This window comes from Chiloscyllium punctatum, chromosome 32 (assembly GCF_047496795.1).
Source record: "Chiloscyllium punctatum isolate Juve2018m chromosome 32, sChiPun1.3, whole genome shotgun sequence".
Classification (NCBI taxonomy): Eukaryota; Metazoa; Chordata; class Chondrichthyes; order Orectolobiformes; family Hemiscylliidae; genus Chiloscyllium; species Chiloscyllium punctatum.
Genome location: NC_092770.1, coordinates 41392832 through 41413589, shown reverse-complemented (window position 1 = coordinate 41413589; position 20758 = coordinate 41392832). Strand labels below are relative to the sequence as shown.

The window sequence follows — 20758 nt, the reverse complement described above, 5'->3', positions numbered from 1 at the left end:
CAGACCTGCGCCATCTTGGGAAGGTCACAAGAAGGTTTAATTTGAGGTGTGCCTGCTTTGTTTCTGGGTCTCAGATGCTCTTTGTAGTAATTATTTATAGGTTGCACTTCCTTTGAATGTGAACATTATCCAATATCAATACCCAATGTCAAGAAAAGCTACATTCATTTCGTATTTTTCATAACTTGAGGACAAAGCTAACAAAGTACAGATGCAGTCACTGTTGTAATTGCAAGAAATGCAGTAATGAAGAAAATGTGAAGCCAAATTGCACACAACAAAAGATAATGTAGTCGTCTGTTTTTGTACTGTTGATGAGTGATGAATATATCTGGCCCTAGAAAGGGCTTAGGTTTAACAGTTCACTTGAAAGACTCCACTTCAGATAGTGCAACACTCCCACATCTTTGATTTTTTTATGCTCAAGTCCTGGAGTGAAATTTGAGTACACAACGTTCTGACTCAGTGGCAAAAGTACTGGGCACATGCTGGTGTGGCTATTGCGATACACTGATTCTGCTTTAGGTATTGTGGAGAGACACCTACATTTCAAGTTGTTGTATAGTCTAAGACAAAGTAGTATAACTCCAGAGATGGAAATTTGATAATCTGTCACCATAGTTTGGATTTCATTTAGGCTACATTGTGTTGAATTATGCTTGTTTACTTAGTAAAACTGAGAGGTAATCAAAAAATATCAACTTAAAAATTCAAATGGTTGCAAATGTTTGAACAACTACATCAAGTTTTTAAAATTAATGTGACAGTAACAAACATGCCCGCTGCTCTGGTTCTTATATCACAAGAGAAACTCTTAAAAAAACACAAGGTATAAAATCATGAGTTGTTTTTTCTTCAAATATAACCAGGCAGATTGGCATGTTAGCAGAAAAAAAAGTGTCTTATTTAACCTGTAACTCATAAGAGCTCTTCGCAGAAATACTGTATTACGTCTAAAAATTTTTTAGAGTTTTTTTAAAAAATCCTATTAGTTGTTACAGTTACAAAGGGTTATATTTACATGATTAGTATTTCTAGTTTGTGGAGTTACAAAATGATTCTGTCTTCTGAGAAACATTCTATTTTGATTGATATCTCTGAAGCCCAAAGATTCCAGCACTGTGTTAGCGTTGTTTTTGTTAGTGCATAAATCCCTTCTCATTGTTCTGTATGTACAACAGTGTTCTTCATGGCAGAGAACGAACACTTTCAATCTGCGAGTGATTACAGTCTCCAGTCCTGTACAAATAGTTGACTGTAAATGCCCTCACGTCAATCAGATATGGGGAATAACTAATAATGTTAAAATGATTAAATTGCTCTTAATATTACCTACTTTGTGACAGAAACTTATTGTAATTAAGCAACAGGTTTGAGCATAAAGTAAAGGAGATAGCAGGTAAATTCATTGAGAAGTAATTCAATTAACAGCTTGCTGCTTTGGATCAGAAGGGAAAAGCTTTTCACAGAATGATTTCTTAAACTTTCTAGCTTAGTTTTCCTAACTAAGCACATTGTTAAACATTGACATTATGAAACACAGTACATGTGAAATGTATATTTAATAAATGTTTCAAAATGCCAAGAGAACAACATGATATCTAGTTAATAGTAATAGAACCATGATTGCCATTATTACTTGGAACTGGTTAGATCATTCCTGATGAAAGGATTTTGCCCAAAACATTGATTTTCCTGCTCCTCAGATGCTGCCCTGAACTGCTGTGCTTTTCCAGGACCACTCTAATCTCCAGCATCTGCAGTACCCACTTCTGCCCTGTTATCTCTAAGGTCCAAAGTAAAATTTTTATTCCTTAGATACAAATTAGTTCACGATTACCCCACCCTGACTTTCTGATTCTGAACACACCTTCTGTTCCTCTTAAGAATCTCTCATCCCCTGGTTTCTCCATCCCATCATTGGAAGTTCCTCTTATTATAAAAGAGATGGGAGATATGCACTGTTTTCAAGTACTTCATGGGTCACAATATGAATTGCTTTATTGGTTCACTGTATGGCCACTTCTATGCTCTATTTTAGACTTAGAATAAAAAATGTTACTTTAATAAGCTCAGAATGATTTTTTTATAAATCAAAATATATTTAATGAAAGTACAGAATTGGTTAACATAATTTGAAATAAGAAATATGAATTGATATCCTTCTAAATAACCCAAAAGATACACATTAGATAAATGAAAACAAAAATGTATTTCTTTATGCAGAGCAAATGACAGCAGCTGTACTAGGACCCCATCACAATGGGCCTACTTACAGAATGAGAATATCTAACTGAGAAACTGCATTCCTTCAGCAGGCTAGTTACTATTGACTCCAACTAATATCCAAAGCAAATGCTGCTGCCTGACAGTCATAATCGAGGCAGGGGTCTCTCCACTAAATAAGCAGCTATCACAACGCATGACAACTAAGAAATGCCTTGTTAAAAAAAAGTCCATTCCAGTGACCTTTCATTCTTAAATAAAAATCAAGGTATGCACAATCCTTCCAGTTCACGTCTATAAAATGATTAAATATGAAATCTGCAGAATGTTTTCAAATCTTGTAAATCCCTATTCAGTTTCTTCCTCCTATGGCAAACAGCCCTGCCTTCAAAAATTTGTTCATGAATTTCTTGCTTCATTGTGTTTTTGAATCCCTCAATATTGAAGAGATATGAATTAATTAGATTAGATTAGATTACTTAACGGGTGGAAACAGGCCCTTCGGCCCAACAAGTCCACACCACCCCGCTGAAGCGCAACCCACCCATACCCCTACATTTACCCCTTATCTAACACTACGGGCAATTTAGCATGGCCAATTCATCTGACCTGCACATCTTTGGACTGTGGGAGGAAACCGGAGCACCCGGAGGAAACCATGCAGACATGGGGAGAACATGCAGACTCCACACAGTCCGTCGTCTGAGGCGGAAAATGAACCCGGGTCTCTGGCGCTGTGAGGCAGCAGTGCTAACCACTGTGCCACCGTGCTGCCCACAAATGATCAGATGAGCCTCTGAGGTAAGTCATCATGTCACTGTGACATCAAGTCATGTGTGAGTACAACAAAGAAGTTAGATCTTGTACATCCCTAAATGGTTGCTACAAAGCCTTACACATCAACAGTGTAATAAATGTTGTTTAATGGTAACCTAGAACGTCGGCCTGGGCTGCTATGAAGACAAAGAACACACATGAGAATGCAATACATTACCTTTCTATTTCTCTTCTATTTTGTTTAAGCTATGTTCCGTCTATCCTCTTCTTTCTCCTGCATTCTGGATTGTAAACAAACACAATTACTATGATGAGTGATGTAAATGGAGATGTTGCAATCCATGATGTAAAACAGATTCCACAAGCTGAGAACAAATCTCCTAAGCATTCCTAAATAAAATGTAGCCTTACTTATGACCTTGCAAGAACCTTGTGAAATTTAGGGTGTAGGTTTGCTCGCTGAGCTGTAGGTTTGATATCCTGATAGCGAAGATTCCCCCTCAGACCCATAGTCTCACTACCCGGAACACCAACTTGCAGACTGGCCAAAGAACTACACGCAAGACTGAAATACCTAGTAGAAGAGTCACAGCACTCCATCCACTCCACCTAGGAATTCCTAAAAATCATCAAAAACACCAAAATAGAGGAAGACAAAGCAATGATCTCATTCGACGTAACAGTACTATTCACCTCCATCAACATTGACCTGGCAAAAGAAACACTTACCACACTTTTAGAAGAGATCATCACACACACACCAACGACCATCAATCACATTACCAACGAAAACATCATGAAGCTAGTGGACCTGTGCCTCACCACCCACTTCACTTTCAATAACATAGTCTACAAACAAACCAATGACACACCCACGGGATCTCCGCTATCAGGATTCATAGCAGAAGAGGTGATGCAAAGACTAGAACAAACAGCCCTACCAACCATCAAACCAAAAATCTGGGTCCGCTACGTAGATGACATCTTTGTCATCATAAAACGAAACTAGATAGAAGAGACATTTAATATCATCAACAACACCCTCACAGGCATAAAGTTCACCAAGGAGGAAGAAACCGACAACAAACTCGCATTCCTGGACGTCACAGTCAAAAGAAAGGACAACGGAGAACTACAAACCTGCGTACACAGAAAACCGACAAACACTGACCAAATACTTAACTACACCAGCAACCATCCCAACACACACAAACGAAGCTGTATCAGAACACTATTCTGACGAGCCACCACACACTGCAGCACAGACGAACTTCGGAAAACAGAGGAGAATCACCTATACAATGTATTCAAGAAGAATGGATACTCAAATAATACAGTGCGCAGATTCCTCAAGAACAAACCACGACAAGCAGACCAAGCACAGCCATAAACCCTAACCACCTTACCATAATATCAAAGAAGTTTCAGAAATGACAGCCAGACTACTAAGACCCCTCGGAATCCTAGTAGCACACAAACCCACCAACACTCTCAAACAAAAACTAACAAACTTAAAAGACCCAGTACAACCCATGGACAAAACCAACGTCATCTACAAAATTCCATGCAAGGACTGCCACAAACACTACGTAGGACAAACAGGAAGAAAGTTAGCCACCAGGATACACGAACACCAGCTAGCCACAAAAAGATGCGACCCTCTCTCCCTTATAGCCCTACACACGGATGAAAAAAACCACCATTTTGACTGGGATAACACATCTATCCTGGGACAGGCTAAGCAAAGACATGCCAGAGAATTCCTAGAGGCCTGGCACTCCGACCACAACGCCATAAACAAACACATAGATCTCGATGCCATCTCTCAACCCCTCGGAAAACGAACAGGAAATGACATCAGCACAAACCCCAGGAACCCCATCCAGGAGAAAGATATAAATAGAAAGCAGGAGACAACAGCTTTGCTTCACTTGGAGGTCGCCACTGATGATGTTACCTAGCCAGGTAATGAAACGTCTGGATATCAAACCTACACCCTACACCCCAACCTGAGTTACAAACCTTGCAAAAACTTTGAAATATCAGTATTTTTAATAGACTTCTTTGCAAACCCACCTTTTGAAGGTTTTTAATTGCTTGGCTCTGCTCTTCCATGACCGATGGCAATAACCATTCGGTGATTAAAGTGTCTAATCCCTGTAATTCTATGGAAGTGTTAAGAACGAGAGGGCACAGATGTAAAATAATTGACAATAGAAAAGGTTAATACAAGTAAAATATTGTTCATGCAGCAAAAAATCAGGTTACTGCCTCGAAGCATGATATAGTAATTCAAAAATGAATTAAATCTGTATGAAGGAACAAAGTATATGTTTATGGGGAAAAGGCAAGAGAATGACACTATGTGATATGCTCCTAGATAGGACAGACTGAATGGCCTGTGTTGTAATGATTTTGTAATTGTGATCATTCTTGGAGATCTTTTCTGCGACCTCTTGAAAACAATTAAAAATGAATCTGCTGGATACTGCTTCAAACAAGTCATATTTTTAAAAACTACAGGACAATTAATGTAACTGTTAGTTTTAAGAGTCATTTCGTACTGGTTATAGAAATAATTGCTAAGAATTTAGTTGTTAGAGGCCTTATGCATCCTTTGATGAAACCACCACCAAACTTGACAACGCTATCCACCAAGATCTTGTAAAAGTCAGCGGTTTCCGTACCTAACCAATAATATGTAGGAAAATGTTTCTTTCCCATTGACAGTGTGCTATTGTCAGGATACTGGGCCTACAGAACAGATGCTGTGACCTTCACAAGATGGCGGCGCAGTGATCCCGCCCTTGTGGGGTGAGGGCGCGCCTGCGCATTGCTGAGCTGGGCCAGTGGAAGAAGCGCGGCGGGCCCAGGTATTGAGGTCCGTGCAGAAAGCGCAATGTTGCAGTTCCTGGTGAGTGAGTGAGTGGAAACGGGAACGGTGACTTTCCTGAGCTGAAGCCGCTCTGAATGGGTGTCCGCGATGGGCTTAGGCTTAACTTTAGCTTTAGGATGCGGCCTCCACTAACTTCCCCTGGAGTCTTCCCCAAGTCTGGTCGGTTTCTGATGATGGGCGTTAGCTGTTGTCTCCTCTCAGGCAGCTGCTCCTGGTAATGACAGTTCTATGTGGGGCTTCCTCAGCGTACTTTTGTATTTACTGTAGGTAGGAACTTCTGTTAGTGTCATTCATCTATATGGTTCACTTTGGTTTCAGGGAATTAGAAGGTGTTCCTCTAGACGATGGCTTTGGATGGGATTTATCCGCTTGTTGCTTCATGCCGGTGTCAATTATTCTGGCATCGTTCAAATACAATTTATTTGTTTTTTCCCACAGCCTAAAGCCGATCTAACCAAACTATTTGTCACGTATAATAGTACATGACTTGACCATTCAAAGTTGACATTGTATAAAATCAGTTTCTTTCAGTTGTTATGACATATGCTCTTTGTTAATATCTACAATATTAATTATATGCCACAAATACCACTTGAATTCTGTGTTTTGTTTTGCCTGTCTGTGTACGATGGTAAAAGGGTCTTATGATCTTTCTTAATTGTCCCTTTTGAAAAGCTGTTCCCAACTTCAGTATGTGTCTCTCACATGACCCTGGATTTTGGAATGTACCAGGCTACAACACTGAAGTGTTGACAGTATTTTACATTGGAAGATCGATGTGTCTACAATACCAAATATATCCTCCCTGTGCTTTTACAAAAGAATGTGTGTGGTATGTTAGCATCTGAAAATAGCACTTCTGACAGTCTAAAGCTTCCTCAGCGTTTCGCTGAAATGTTAGTTGAGAATTTTGTGCACCAGTATTTGAAGTGTGACTTTCTGAATCAGGCATGAGTGCAACCAACTTAAACAGAGTGAACTGAAAGCTGATGACCCATTCAGAACATTAAAGAATGGAAACTGAAAATGCTGGCAGTACTCAGCAAATTTGGCAATACTGCTGGATACCGAGATGGAGTTTACATTCCAGGTCATGAGTTTTCATCAGACCTGATAATCTGATTGCTGGTGATCCTCCATTTTATGTCTTCTGCCATTCCTTGATCTTTGGTCATTACAGATTCTTGGTCTTTCCAAACCTGCCAGTCCCTACCTTAATCATTTTACTGCTTCCCTCTCCTTTACTGTGAACGAGAGCGCTGGAGTTGTATAGTGACAGGCAGGAACAGCAGTTTTGATTTGCTTGTGATAAACTGAGATAGAGGGTTCAGCAGCAAGAAGGGAGGTTAGGAAGCATTGAACTGGAGAGTTAGTGGCAACAGTAAGATTCAGCCAACAGAAGCCTCGAACCAGAGGATGTAAAGTAATACAAAGGATTAGGGAAGAACTGAAGCTGTGAACCAGAGAAATAGTAGTGAAGAGGAGTGAGTGACAAGAAGAGGCTTCTTTAACATGGCACCTCCTTGCATCATACGGCCTACGTCAAACCTAGAATGAAAGCAATCTAAAATGATGCTCGCAATGCTAAGAGAAAATACAGGCCCACACTTGTGCACAAGTTCTAGACTAACATTTCAGAGAAACCCTGAGGGAGTTTTAGACTGTCAGAGTTGCTATTTTTCAGATGCCATCATAGCACCTGCACTCTTTTGCAAAAGCACAGGGAGGATATATTTGGCATTGTAGAGGTATAAATATTCAAATGTAAAATACTGTCAACACTTCAGTGTTGTAGCCTGGTACATTCCAAAATCCAAGGCCATGTAAGAGAGACATACTGAAGTTGGGTACAATCTCTCTTCTTAGGATAGCCCCACCATCCCAGGAATCTGTCTAATGAACATCTGTTGCACTCTCTCTTTGGCAGTATCTTTCCTGAGATAAGGAGACCAAAATTGCACACAGTACTCCTTGCACCATGATATATTTGGGTGTCTCAGTACGTTTCAGTAATTCTGTTCACAATTTACATTCTTAGCAAGGCACACAGCCCATGGGCTTTTGCAGTTTCCGTCTCCTCAATATCTCAGGCCTTTCAAGCAAAGTACAATGACTGGTCCTTATTGTGTATTTTTGGTGCTTGCCACGATAATTGTTGTTAGGGACATGGGTCTGTCCCATTCCTCACTCTGTATTGTAGTGATTAGCTGAACCATCTTCTGAAGGTTTTGAAATGGACCCTGTTTATAATGACAAGTGTGAAACTCGAGGTAAAAGGGGGAAAAATGTGCCCAACTTTTCCCTCATTCTGACAGCCATTTTGTGTGTAGCTGCATCAAGCTGTGCAAAGACTCTTTAGTATGCAAACAGCATGTATCACCATACTAATGTTCGGCCTGTCCCTGGTGTTGGAAAGGGTGGGTCTGGCCACATTGCCATGACATGCTCCAAGTAGTTGGACTGTGCCGTATCCACCTGTCCCTAGTGAGGGGAGTTCGTGTAGAAAAGTACCTTTGACCGTAAGTCAATGAAGTGGTGATTGTATGTATTTGTCATTTTGATTAGTTTTGTGCACCTTATTTTGTGCAATCATGGGATGTGGTCATCGCTGGCTGGGCCGCATTTTTTCCTTATCCCTAGATGCCCATAAGTGGTTGGGGGTGAGTTGCTTCTTGATCCACTTTGGTCCATGTGCTATAGGTAACCTAAAATGCCCCTAGGGAAGGAATTCCAGGATTTTGACTGAGCAACAGTGAAGGAGTGGTAATATATTTCCAAGTCAGGATGGTGTGTTGCTTGGAGGGGAGCTTGCAGGTCATGATGTTCCCAAGTGTCTGCTGCCCTTGTCCTTCTCAAAGGAAATGGTTGTGGGTTTGGAAGGTGCTGTCTCAGAATAAAAAGTCTCAGAGCTGTAGATGCTGTCAGTCAGAAACAAAAATAGAAGTTGTCAGAAAAGCTCAGCAGGTTTGCCATATCTGTGAAGAGAAATCAAATTCACACACTAGGCCTTGTTATCACATAGTCTGCCATTACACACTATCTATTGTTAGCCACTAATAGTCTCTATTAACATCTATTCACCCTTCCAGCCAGATTGTTCTTGAATCTTTTGACGGTACAGTCGTTCTTCTTTCTCTCTTTGGGTTCTATCCCCTACCTATGTTTACTTTTTATTCCCTCGCTGACCCTATCTTCTGCTTATAAACTGACATTTTCCTAGGTACCATCAGTTCTGAGGAAAGGTCACCAGTCCTGAAACGTTAACTTTGATTTCTCTTTACAGATGCTGCCTGACCTGCTGAGCTTTTCCGGCAATGCCTGTTGCTGTCTCAGAATCTTCAGTGAATTTGTTGCATTTAGTACCTGTATGCGGTAGCGAATACAGTCCAGTCCCTGTGGGAGAAAAGAGAAGATAGATCCTGGTGGTTGGTTCCGTGTGTAGTCTGTTGTAGTCATTTGGTCAAATGCATTGTTGCCAGAACTTTTAAACTATGACCAAGAATTAGCTTGAAGGTGATAAGAAAGCCCCTTCCTACAAACCTGGAATCTCACCCCTTTATTACCTAAGTGGCTGTGATGTGGAAGAGTCAAATAGTTATACAGCACAGAGACTGGCTCATCTCCTGTTGAAATGTGCCTTTGCAAAGAAGGCCTGGAGGGAGATACAATAGTGTTGGTTGAGGTTCATTCTGAGTCACTGTGACACAGGACACTGCTTTATGGACTATTCCCAGGGTGAAGCTATTTGTTTTTTATTAATCTGATGATTAAAGTAATGGACAAGGGGAGCATGAATGGATGCTCTGGACTTCCAGAAGACTTCTAACAAAGTACTTCACTTTAGCTAAAGTTCAAACTCAAGGAACTGAAGGCAAATTATTGATGTGATAAAAAGTTGGCTTGGCCACATGAGACAGAGAAGGGAGATAATGGGCAGGTCTAATAATTAGTGAGATGTGACGATTAGTATCCTGCAAAGATCTACATTTCGATCTCAAATATGTCGTATTTATTAATGATATAGATCGGTTAGAATGTCATGTGTCCAAGTATGCCAATGATGCAAAAAGAGTCAACGTTGTAAAGAACATAGTTGGGCATTAAGGGGAAAATAGATAGAATAGGACAAAGGTGAAATGCTAGAAACAGTGGAGATCCAAAGATATTTGGTGTACAGGTACTTTGTATCCCTGAAGTTTCACAAATAGGTGCATGAAGTAATCAAAATGATGAATATTGGCCTTTACACCCACAGACCTGCAAGGCAAGGTGATAGAAGCCATACCTCAACTGTGTAAACTCCTGGTTAAATCATGCCTGGAGCAGTTCTGGGCATCACATTATAGGCAAAATATTTTGATCTTTGAGAGTTTTACCAGAGTGATACTTTAATTTCCAAGAGTTAAATTAGGAGGAGTGATCACAAACTAGGGGGTTACAATCCCTGGAATATACTGTAGACTGCAAGGAATGACATGAAAGGTTACAAGATATTCTGAAAATTGATAAGGTAGATAGGAACTATTTCTGCTGGTTTTTAAGTCTAAGTGGTTGTGTAAAGATTAACGACAAAACTTTTTTTTAAGAGTGAAGTTAGGAAACACTTCCCACACATGATAAATGTTTGAAAGTTAGTTGGTTGAGAGTTGATGGTCAAACAAAAGGAGGAGAGAGCTTGCTGAATTGAGGCAGGGTAATGATAGATGTTGACAGATTGATTCCTATATAGCTCCTGAGGTTTGAGGTGATGACCAAGTAAATAGGTTAGAATGCAACAGAGTTTAGGGCAGGATAGATCGTAAATAGGGCAACAAGGAAAGGGGTAGAGAGAATTTAGATGTACAAACTAACAACTTTTGACAGTATTTGACAGAAAGGGTCAGTTAGTCCAGTTGGCTGATCAGCTTGTTTGCAACGCAGAGTGACAGCAATAGCTTGGATTCAATTCCTGTACTGGCTGAGTGAAGTATTACCCCTCTTAATTCCTACCTCAGACAACTGTCTGTGTGGAGTTTGCATATTTTCCCCATGTCTGCGTGGGTTTCCTCTGGGTGCTCCAGTTTCCTTCCACAATCCAAAGATGTGCAGCTTAGGTGAATTGGCCATGCTAAATTGCCCATAGTGTTAGGTGCATTAGTCAGACAGAATGGGGCTGGGTGGGTTACTGTTCGGAGGGTCAGTGTGGACTTGTTGGGCCGAAGGCCATGTTTCCATACTGCAGGGAATCTAATCTAATCTCTCTCTCGCCTGAGCCATGGTGACCCTCAGGTTAAGGAGGAGAAAGTGAGGACTGGAGATGCTGGAGATCAGAGTCGAGACAGTGGTGCTGGAAAAGCACAGCAGGTCAGGCAGCATCCAAGGAGCAGGAGATTTGATGTTTCGGGCATAAGCCCGAACGTTGACTCTCCTGCTCCTTGGGTGTTGCCTGAGCTGCTGTGCTTTTCCAGCACAATACTGTTGACCATCAGGTTAAATCAGCACCAGTTATCTCTCTGTCATTGGAGAACAGTCCTATGGTCTGGTAAGACTTTACCTTTCAGTATGTTGGGGGGGGGGCGCAAAAAAGCTTTTGCTGTGAATCCTGTGGCCTGCCAACCAGCTGAACTTAAGTCTTTAAAGAAGACCAGAAACTGAAGTAACTGCAATGAATTGGCCCTTGGGATGGTCATTTTGCACTATAACATGTTCATGCATAAACAATAAATACATATTCTCTTGTGTCAGTTCACCATAACAACAATAAAATGTTATTTTATGTAATATGAATATTTTGAAAGTTTAAGAATTATTTTCCAGTGCAACTTGTAATTCACCCAGTTTAAATGTGATTCAGCACTCCTTTCTAAGGCTCAGCCAGGCTGTGTTTGTTTTGAGTGTATGCTGCAGTATTAGTCGTTAAATACTGCTATTGCTATTTCATTGGGAAAAGAAACTTTATTAAAATTCTCTTAATGCTTCAAAAATTTTCATTTAAACAACAACTTAGGTTTTATGCAGCTTGTTTAATATTGTATTCCACAGTGAAGCTCTGAGTCAAAATTTGACACCACACTGAATGAGGTATTAGAAAAGCAGATTAAAAACTTGACTAAAGAGTTGTGTTTTAAAGAGTACCTGAACTAAATGTGGACAAATCGGGAGGTGTGTATCAGGAGTTCCAGAGCTTAGGGCGCACACAACTGAAGCACAGCCACTCATGGTGGGGGGTAAGAAAATGGCGGATAGACCAGAGGAATGCAGAGGTCAGGGAGTGTTGACGGACTGTCAAGGATTACAGAATGGAATGGGTACACTTTTTACTTTACTGTTAACAATTCTGCTTAATAAGCTTTCAAAGTTTTTAGCTCTAATTTATGAAATTTACAACAGTAAGGTTATAGAACATTGGGAAAAACCTTATTCCTATAAATGTACTGCAGAGCAGCTAGCATCCGTAAAGGAGAAAAGTCAAGTCAATGTTATCAAGCTATACAACTAAAATGCTAATCTCCTTTTCCCTTTGCAGATTCAGCAACTTTCTAGTATGTAATACCTAAAATTATGAAGAGCCCCCCCCCGACACCAAGTTCAGAGATTGAATCGGCTAGAAATGGATAATGAGCCAAAAATGTGAGACATTAAATCATGTGACTAAAAGCTTAGTCAAAGCATTTGGTTTCAGGAACGTCATGGAGTCATAGAGCAGTACAGCATGGAAACAGACCTTTCAGTCTACCTCGTCCATGCTGACCAGATATCCTAAATAAATCTAGTACATTTACCAGCATTTGGCCAATATCACTCTTAAACCCTTCCTATTCATATACGCATCCAAATACCTTTTAAATGTTGTAATTGTACCAGCCTCCACCACTTCCTCTGGCAGCTCATTCCATACAAGCATCACCGTCTGCTTGAAAAAGTTTCCCCTTAGATCTCTTTTATATCTCTCTTTCCCCCCCCCCCCCCCCCCCCCGCGCCTCACCTTAAATCTTTGCCCTTTGCCATCTAGTTTTGGCCTTCCTACCCTGAGAAAAAGACCTTGCCTACTCATGCTATTAATGCCCCTCATGATTTTATAAACCTCTATAAGGTTACCCCTCTGAGACTCCAGGGAAAATAACCTCAGTCTATTCAGCCTCTCCCTATAGCTCAAACCCTCCAATCCTGGCAACATCCTTGTAAATCTTTCCTCAACCCTTTCAAGTTTCAGAACATCCTTCCTAGAGCAGGGAGACTCTAATTCTTGAAGGAAGAAAAAGGCAAAACAAAGTGGTCTAAGCATATAATTCCAGCACGAGGTCTAAAATGCTGAACGCATGGGCTACTTTTTGATGGTGGGAAAACAGAAGAAAGAAATGCATGAGATGTTTTGTTGATGAAATGTAGAGTTTTGAAAGGCAGTTGTAAGACATGAAATGGTTAAGCAATATGGTAGTTTGAGACTCTGAAGTGATTTGTAAATGAAGATAATTAAGATTAGGTGTGTTGGAAGACTGAGAGACAACATAGACCAGAAAGAACACTGATGGTGGGTTAACTGGAGATGAATATGGTCTCTTTGATAATGTTGTGGCAGGAGCCAAAAAAAGTGAGCTCTGCCTTTCTGGTATTGAAGCTGCCCCTCTGTGTTTAGATTATGTCACCAAGGGACAGTGTGTAGATGAGAAAGAGGATGGTAGGAAATGTTAAGCATTGGAGAAATACTGAGAAAGTTATGGGGTTGAAAAGATAAATAATTGCTGGAGATACTCTGATTGATTAGTTAAGGTAGTGCATAGAACATAGGAACGGGTACCTCTCGAGCTTGTTTCACCATTTATTAGCTCAGTTTCTGTTCCTCAACTTTTATGTTCCTTTTCAAAAAGTGATATCTAAAGATAAATTGTTGTTTTGTCAAAATAGTCCCTAATCGCCTTTCATTTGGCAAAAAGAGGGCATTTGGAGATTGTTTATCCATTATGATTAAAGGTACTAATTACCAGGGTGGTCCTCAATAAAATGGTTGTTACTGGCAGAAGGGCATGAGTCTCAATCACACAAAGATAGCATCTAGTCATGGATGACTAACAACAGCTTGTATTCCTATAAAGCTTTCAGTAATGAAATATCCCAAGGTACTCAACAGGAGCATTGAGACAAAATATGACACTTGACCTAACATCTTTGTATGTGGTTAAAATAACTGATGGTTGAGACAATGAGAGATGTTCTAAGGGGTTTCTTGAGGAAGAAAGTGAGGTATAGAGTCAAAAGGGTGTAGTGGAGGACAGTCTAGAATTTGGGACCTAAGTAAGTAAAGACACAGCCACCAATTATTAATATTTGACATACCAAGGAGACTAAGCCAGCTCTGTCAGGTACGTTTATTGCTCTAGCCCTTGGACTTGAAACAATGAAATGGGGACTACAGTAGTGGGATTGTTTAGACTGGGTTGTGATAAATGTTGTTGTGCACATAGATGTTACAGAGGGCAATGAGGGTGCAGTTGAAACTTTAGTTGGACTGCACTATTTTCTGGTTTTCTGTTCAGGTTAATATTTGTACAGCTTTATTTTTGTGCTGGCTGGCATTGGCGTAAAATGTTCCTACCCTAGAAAAAGATTCTATAAGTAAATTTCCTGTAAATGTGAGCAGAGCTGTTCTGTCACTTATGTCAGAAATTCTGACATGATTCTGCCTTCCCTTTACCAGCAATAAGCACAGAGTAAGAGCCGTTGATTAACTCTTGTAATGTCATTAGCCAATAGGGCTGGGGCAGCTTCAGTGCTCGTCATTACAAAAGGAACTGTGGAACTCTTTTTTTTATATATGTATATAATCCCACACCTCTTTTTACAGCACTGTCAAAAGTTTACTTTGGGAAACTTCGCTTCCCACTAATTTCAATTCTAGATGTTTGAAGTATCATGCTCCATTAACCATTCATGTATACGTGTGTGCAAACATACTCAGATGGTTTAATGTTCTGCCCTATGAAAGGTATTATTTATGAACATCTATTTTAATAACTTGTCTGTTAATGTGTTTTCTATTTCAGGTAGGGTTTACTTTTGGGAATCTAGTGGGAATGTATCTGGCTCAAAATTATCAGGTATGTTTATGAAAATGAATCTGTGTATTCCCAGGGATAATTTTACATAAGTCAGGATCAAAGCACAGAATGCTAATGTGTTATGGTTCTTGTATTTTTATAATACAGATAGTTCTCCTATAACCCCATAGTTGCTTTCCCTTGCGACACTGTGTTACAGAAAATCATGCAATAGAAATAATGGGGCCTTTGGGAAAAACTGGGTTTGGGCGAACCAGTAAAAATCGAAACAAAAATAGTAGTTGGCCTAACATAAATGATAGCACAGTCTAAGTAAATGTTGATCTATTGTATGGTACTATATAGTGCAATTCATCAGAATCTTCAACTGATTACTCTCGATTAGCATCTATACTTGCTGGCTGCATTACATTTTAGCCAATCTTCTGATCCCATCCAATGTTAACACTGCACAAGTCAGGGCTAAATCTTCATTTATTTCGCTAAGTGTCAGTTTTGTCAATTTTTCAGAGGGGTTCACATTGTGATGCTTGGGGATGTCTGTCCCCAAACTTAGCCTGATTTATTACCTACCCTACTCTTCAGTGCATTCTCTCGCATTCTAGCACCATCATAACATGTACCCTTTCCAAAACAACTCACCACTTACTGGATGTTCCAGAATTGACCAATATCTGTGGTGCAGCACCATCTTTTAAAAGATATCATGCACCAGACACGGGTTGAGTCCGGAGCTGTCCTGCATGGTTCCTGATATTGGCCCTGGGCAGACAATGGAAAATTGGTGCCTCTCTTTGTGGGCAGGGACATGGAGATGCTGCTGATGGGGATGGGGATGGGGTGATGCAGAAGCAGGACGTCTTTCTCTCCCCAGGCCAACAGAGAATGATGTTCTACTGGAACCATGCCAACCTGGACCAGGATTGCCATCCAGGCCAGTGCAGCCGCAACTATCTGAAGGAATGCACAGAATGTAGGAAGACGATCAATGATCTTCTCCACTCTGCCTGTGAAAGTGCCACCATCTCCTCGTTGATACCTCACACTCTATCTCTGCTACGGTACCCAACATTTCCTGCAATATTTTTCCCCACTCTCTCTCATCCCCACAAATATCTGATCCTGACTAACCCTGAATCTCTTCTGCAGAGCCTACTCACCCCCTCAAGACACATGCACCAAAAGTAAGTGTGCCACCCACCTTTCTCTCCCTCACCCACCATGTGCAGAGTTTCCTGATTCTGACCACCCAGAGCAGCTGGCTGACCATGGTTTTTTTTTCAGGTTGTTACTATCGTAATTAGTCACTGAGACAGATTCACAGGAGTCTGCAAGTATTTTTTAAAAATAATATGAGAGAAAAAAAGCTCTTAATACAAACAGCAAAGTCAAGTTTCAAACTGTTCCTCAACACTGTCCTTCTACTGTTGGTCAATTCCAGTGAAATTTCACTCTTATTTGAACTCTAAATTTTTAAATTAACAGATTGATCCCAGCTTCTTGGTGGCTGTGGAGGCATTTTCACAATGCTTTTCCAAGTTCACGAGCACAAACATTTCACAATATCTTTCATGAAGCTCTTCATGAGAGGTGTGCATGCGCTGACTGATCATGTGATGCCGTCACAGAGTCCAATCCTCCATGTACTGTGACACCTAGTGCAGGGGACGTAAATTGCGTCACTATCGCTTTATCAAAAAACGGTTCACCAATTCACAAACAGCGTTACATATAAACCGCGTTTAATAAATGTGTGTTATAGGAGAACTTCCTGAATTCTAGTCAGTTATTGTTAGAAATTTATGAAATCACTCGAGCAGATGTTGTGTACCTGGTTTGTTTCACTTCCTTTTGGTTTGGTTCTTCATAACAATCTTTTCTGAAGATAATGGCATGAAGATAACCTGATGTACTCTGCACTCTTGACTATCTTTAAAGAATGCTCTTTATGTGAACTGTTTTCTTGTCCTATTTTCTGTTGCTTTAAGCATCTATATTATTTGTTGCAACTGCACAATCAAGTTCTTGTCTTTAATTAGTTTAGTTACAATATTCAATATGAGAGCTAAGCCACAGCAAATAGTATGATTGTTTGATATTATTTATTGAGATCACAATTCACTATTAAACTTGGTATTCAGCTTTACTATTTCAGCCTGACTACAGCAGACAGTGGTTTGATTCAAATGATCTGTACATTTCATTTAAACTAATATTAAATTGCAGTCTGTTAAAAGGGGCACACTGCAAACTTAAGATAATATGGAACCAAGAGGAACTTGTGTTTTCCTTGACCTCTTCCAAAGATTCTGTTACCGTATATTTTAATGACTAGATTACTTTTAGACAATAATCAAACAGCATGGTCCAAACCTTTAAGAGGATAATGAGCATTTTCCCATTTTTCAGCTTCTCTTCCTTTGCAAAGTGTTTGTTTGTGATCAGAACAGAAAGCTGTTTTGACTCATTAAATGCTGATCCCACAAACTGAGATACATAGTTGGTCTGAACCCATATTCCCAAAAACATAAGTGTACAAGAATCGATGCACAAATTTCTATCCTCAGCAGTATGTCTAATATGGCTCAGCTCTTATTCCTGTTTATCCCATTTGTCTGATTATATATAATCTAGTGTTTTTAAAAGCTAATTTTTGTTCTTTGTACAGTAATATAGTGGTCATAGGTTTCTGGCAGATTGCTAATGCCTGTAGGTTATGTTTGTTCGCAAATGCCTACAAATCAGTGAAGCAGCAACAGGAATACTAGTGCCTGCAAGGTGATTCAATTCCTATGTGGTAACACACTCAGACTGAGAAACTTACAAATTGCTATACTGGATATTCTTGCTGTAATTTGGGTAGCCTGTAATTCCTGAATCTTGATCCACAGGACTGCCAGGCTAAGAAATTGGGATTTCCTGTTAGGGTTTCCATGCAAAATTTGAGTACTTCTCAAACAAATACTAATTACCTCTGAAGATAATGAATTTTAAGAAATAGGCTTGGTTGCTTAAAGTTGAGATAGGGGTCAAAGAAGCTTGCTTCATAATTTCACTGAAATCTTCGTTGCAAGTAGCTAACTTTCTCAAACTTAAGATTAGTTAATTCAAGGAACAGTTGGTCCACAGGGTGCAGGTTGTCCAAAGAAAAGGACGACATTTGATCTTGCTCCCACTACTCAAATTGAAGATACACTTTTAAACAGGGAAAGGAGTTATACAGAAAGTACTCAAGTTTTAAGGTGGCAGGCATTGAATAAAATTACTAAGCTATCCCCATTGTTCTAACATCAATCTTTAGGCCATTCACTAGATTTGTTCATAGATTTCTATTGCCTAACTTAGAAAGCTGCAGTCGTATATTTAGAGGACGAATTAGCAGACCTTAAATGTATGGGCCATTTGGGATACCACCAGCAAAAAGCAGCCCTACCTATGCACTGAGTTTCACTATTCTTAGATACTTGAATCCAAATGCTTTGAACATTGTCTCTCTCACTTCGAACATATGCATAAATGCTCTATCCATGCAGAATGCATTTAAATGAAGTTAGCAATATTATCTTTGGGACTTCAGTATATAATGTGACCTGAAATATGTCGTACCAATGAAATCACCTGCTTGTGATGGTAACTGTTCCAAGGCATTGAAGGCAATGTCAAAATAGTGGGTATATTAAGCACATGATTGTGAGACTGTTCTGTGAAATTGGTAACACGGACTGCTGTGCAACATGAACATCCATTTGGGACTTGGGGTTTTGTGTCTTGTGCTATGGGCTTGTGCTTCACAGTGCAGTTTCCTGAAAGAATGTTTAAACATATTGCAAACAGAATGTTACAGGCTTATACATGGATAGTTCTTGAGATCTGATCAGAGTTGAAACTTTGCTGTAACTGAAGTAATTTTTGCATCCATCTTGAGTTTAGACATTTTTAACCATAATTCAACTATTAGTATTTCATGGTAGAAATACACAAATATAACTAGCTAGCATGCTTTACTCCAGTAAGTTAAAATTGCATAACGCCAGGTTATAATTGAACAGCTTTATTTGGGAGCACCTCTCCTTCATTAGGTGGTTGTGGAGATTAAGATCATGCTCACAGAATTTATAGCCAAAGGAGTCCAGTGTCATGGAGATGTGATATAGTAAACAATCTTAGATTAAAACTTTAATCTTTTATAAGAACATCTTTTAAATTACATTCTTGTTAGCTCAGCTTTTTAAACAATAGTTGAGAAGTCTGTCTGTGTTCCAAAGCCATGTCAGACTGACAAACTCTCTGTATAGCTTGAATCTTACATGGATTTGTGCAGTTTTTGAGCAAAATAATTCTGTAGAAACAAATTCACCCCATAAGCTTGTGTGTATATAGGTAGGAGTGACAGATTGAGTGTGCATGTGGGTATGAATGCATGTGATTGTGTGTGTGTGTAAGCTTGGTTAAATGTGTGTGTGTGTGTGTGTGAGAGAGATGGGATATATGAGAGGATGTGTGTGTTAGTGTGAGTGCGGGGGTGTACGTGTGTGTGTGTGTGTGTGTGTGTATATGAGAGAGCGTTCGTGTGTGAGGGAGGGTCTGTTTGGGTGTGGGAGTATGTAAGACGTGTGTGTGTGTGTGTGTGTGTGTGTGTGTGTGTGTGTGTGTGTGTGTGTGTGTGTGTGTGTGTGTGTGTGTGTGTGTGTGTGTGTGTGTGTGTGTGTGTGTGTGTGTGTGTGTGTGTGTGTGTGTGTGTGTGTGTGTGTGTGTGTGTGTGTGTGTGTGTGTGTGTGTGTGTGTATTGTGTAGTGTGTAGTGTGACATGAACCCAAGATCCTAGTTGAGGGCATTCCCATGGATACCAAACTTTGCTATCCACAACACTCTGGTTGTTGCTTGTCCCAAAGTCTGCCTTGGACTTAATCCAGTAAGATGTCATGCAAGTTTTACATTGACAATGACTTTGTAAAAATCAGGACCTCGAACTTCCTTAGAGGCTGAATTTGTAGGCTAAACTATTTAAGTTCATTTTTAAGATTTTCTTGCCAGTTTTTTAGAACTTTGTTTATTTAGAATAGAAGAAAGTTTATACCCAGATGTATTGTTCTGTTTTCAGATTCCAAATATCTATAAGAAGTTTGAAGAATTCAAGAAAGATGCAGAAACCCGAAGAAAACCGCCAAGTGATGGATCCTGAGGTTTACAATGGATAAGATTGGGACATCTGCATTCAGTCCCAAGCACTATATGGACTGGATGCAATAAGAAACACACTGTTTTGGGCCCATTTCAGTACAAATTAGCATCAATTAAGCAGTCAGTAAAGTTCTGAGACACCAGTATTTATATTACCGGTGAGCTATTGTTTTGATCCAGTTGGGATTTAATACTACTTTTATTTGTGTAGCCAATTTAATATTTGAGGGGATGTCAATTTTAGTGAGTGGAACTAAATTGTGACTGAAGGTCTGTGCTGAAAAGCCAGTAATGACCTCATGAACTCTATGTTGACTCTGCTGTGCTGCTCTTTGTATATTGAGAACAGTGTCTTTTAATTCATTACAATCTAATATAGAGTCACTGGTATTGTAACAAAATGTGTTTCAGCATTGTCATTCTTTTATTCTTTACATAAAGTAAAATAATGAGCTGCTTGGCTGTGAGATGAATAGAAAATTATACCATTCGTTAAGAAATCTTGAATTGATTTTAACGATGGCCATGAAACCATTGTTGGAAACATCTATCTAGTTTCCTAATGCCTGGTTAGGGAAGGAGATTTGACATCCTTACCCATTCTGGCCAATATGTGACTTCATGCTCCGAACAATGTGATTAA

General features: G+C 39.8%; 1 protein-coding gene across 1 annotated transcript; it reads left to right on the top strand.

Moving 5' to 3' along the window:
- The first annotated feature begins 5789 nt into the window (after positions 1-5789).
- Positions 5790-20516, top strand: stmp1 (short transmembrane mitochondrial protein 1). Its single transcript, XM_072552164.1, has 3 exons — positions 5790-5917; positions 14920-14973; positions 20036-20516. The coding sequence occupies exons 1-3, from the start codon at positions 5903-5905 to the stop codon at positions 20114-20116; spliced, it is 150 nt and encodes a 49-aa protein (XP_072408265.1). The 5' UTR covers positions 5790-5902; the 3' UTR covers positions 20117-20516.
- Positions 20517-20758: the final 242 nt, after the last annotated feature.

Excerpts from the sequence above, each read along its gene's own strand:
- stmp1 (XM_072552164.1), top strand. Across the intron at positions 14,974-20,035 it reads ATCTGGCTCAAAATTATCAG|ATTCCAAATATCTATAAGAA; the intron begins GTATGTTTATGA and ends TTCTGTTTTCAG.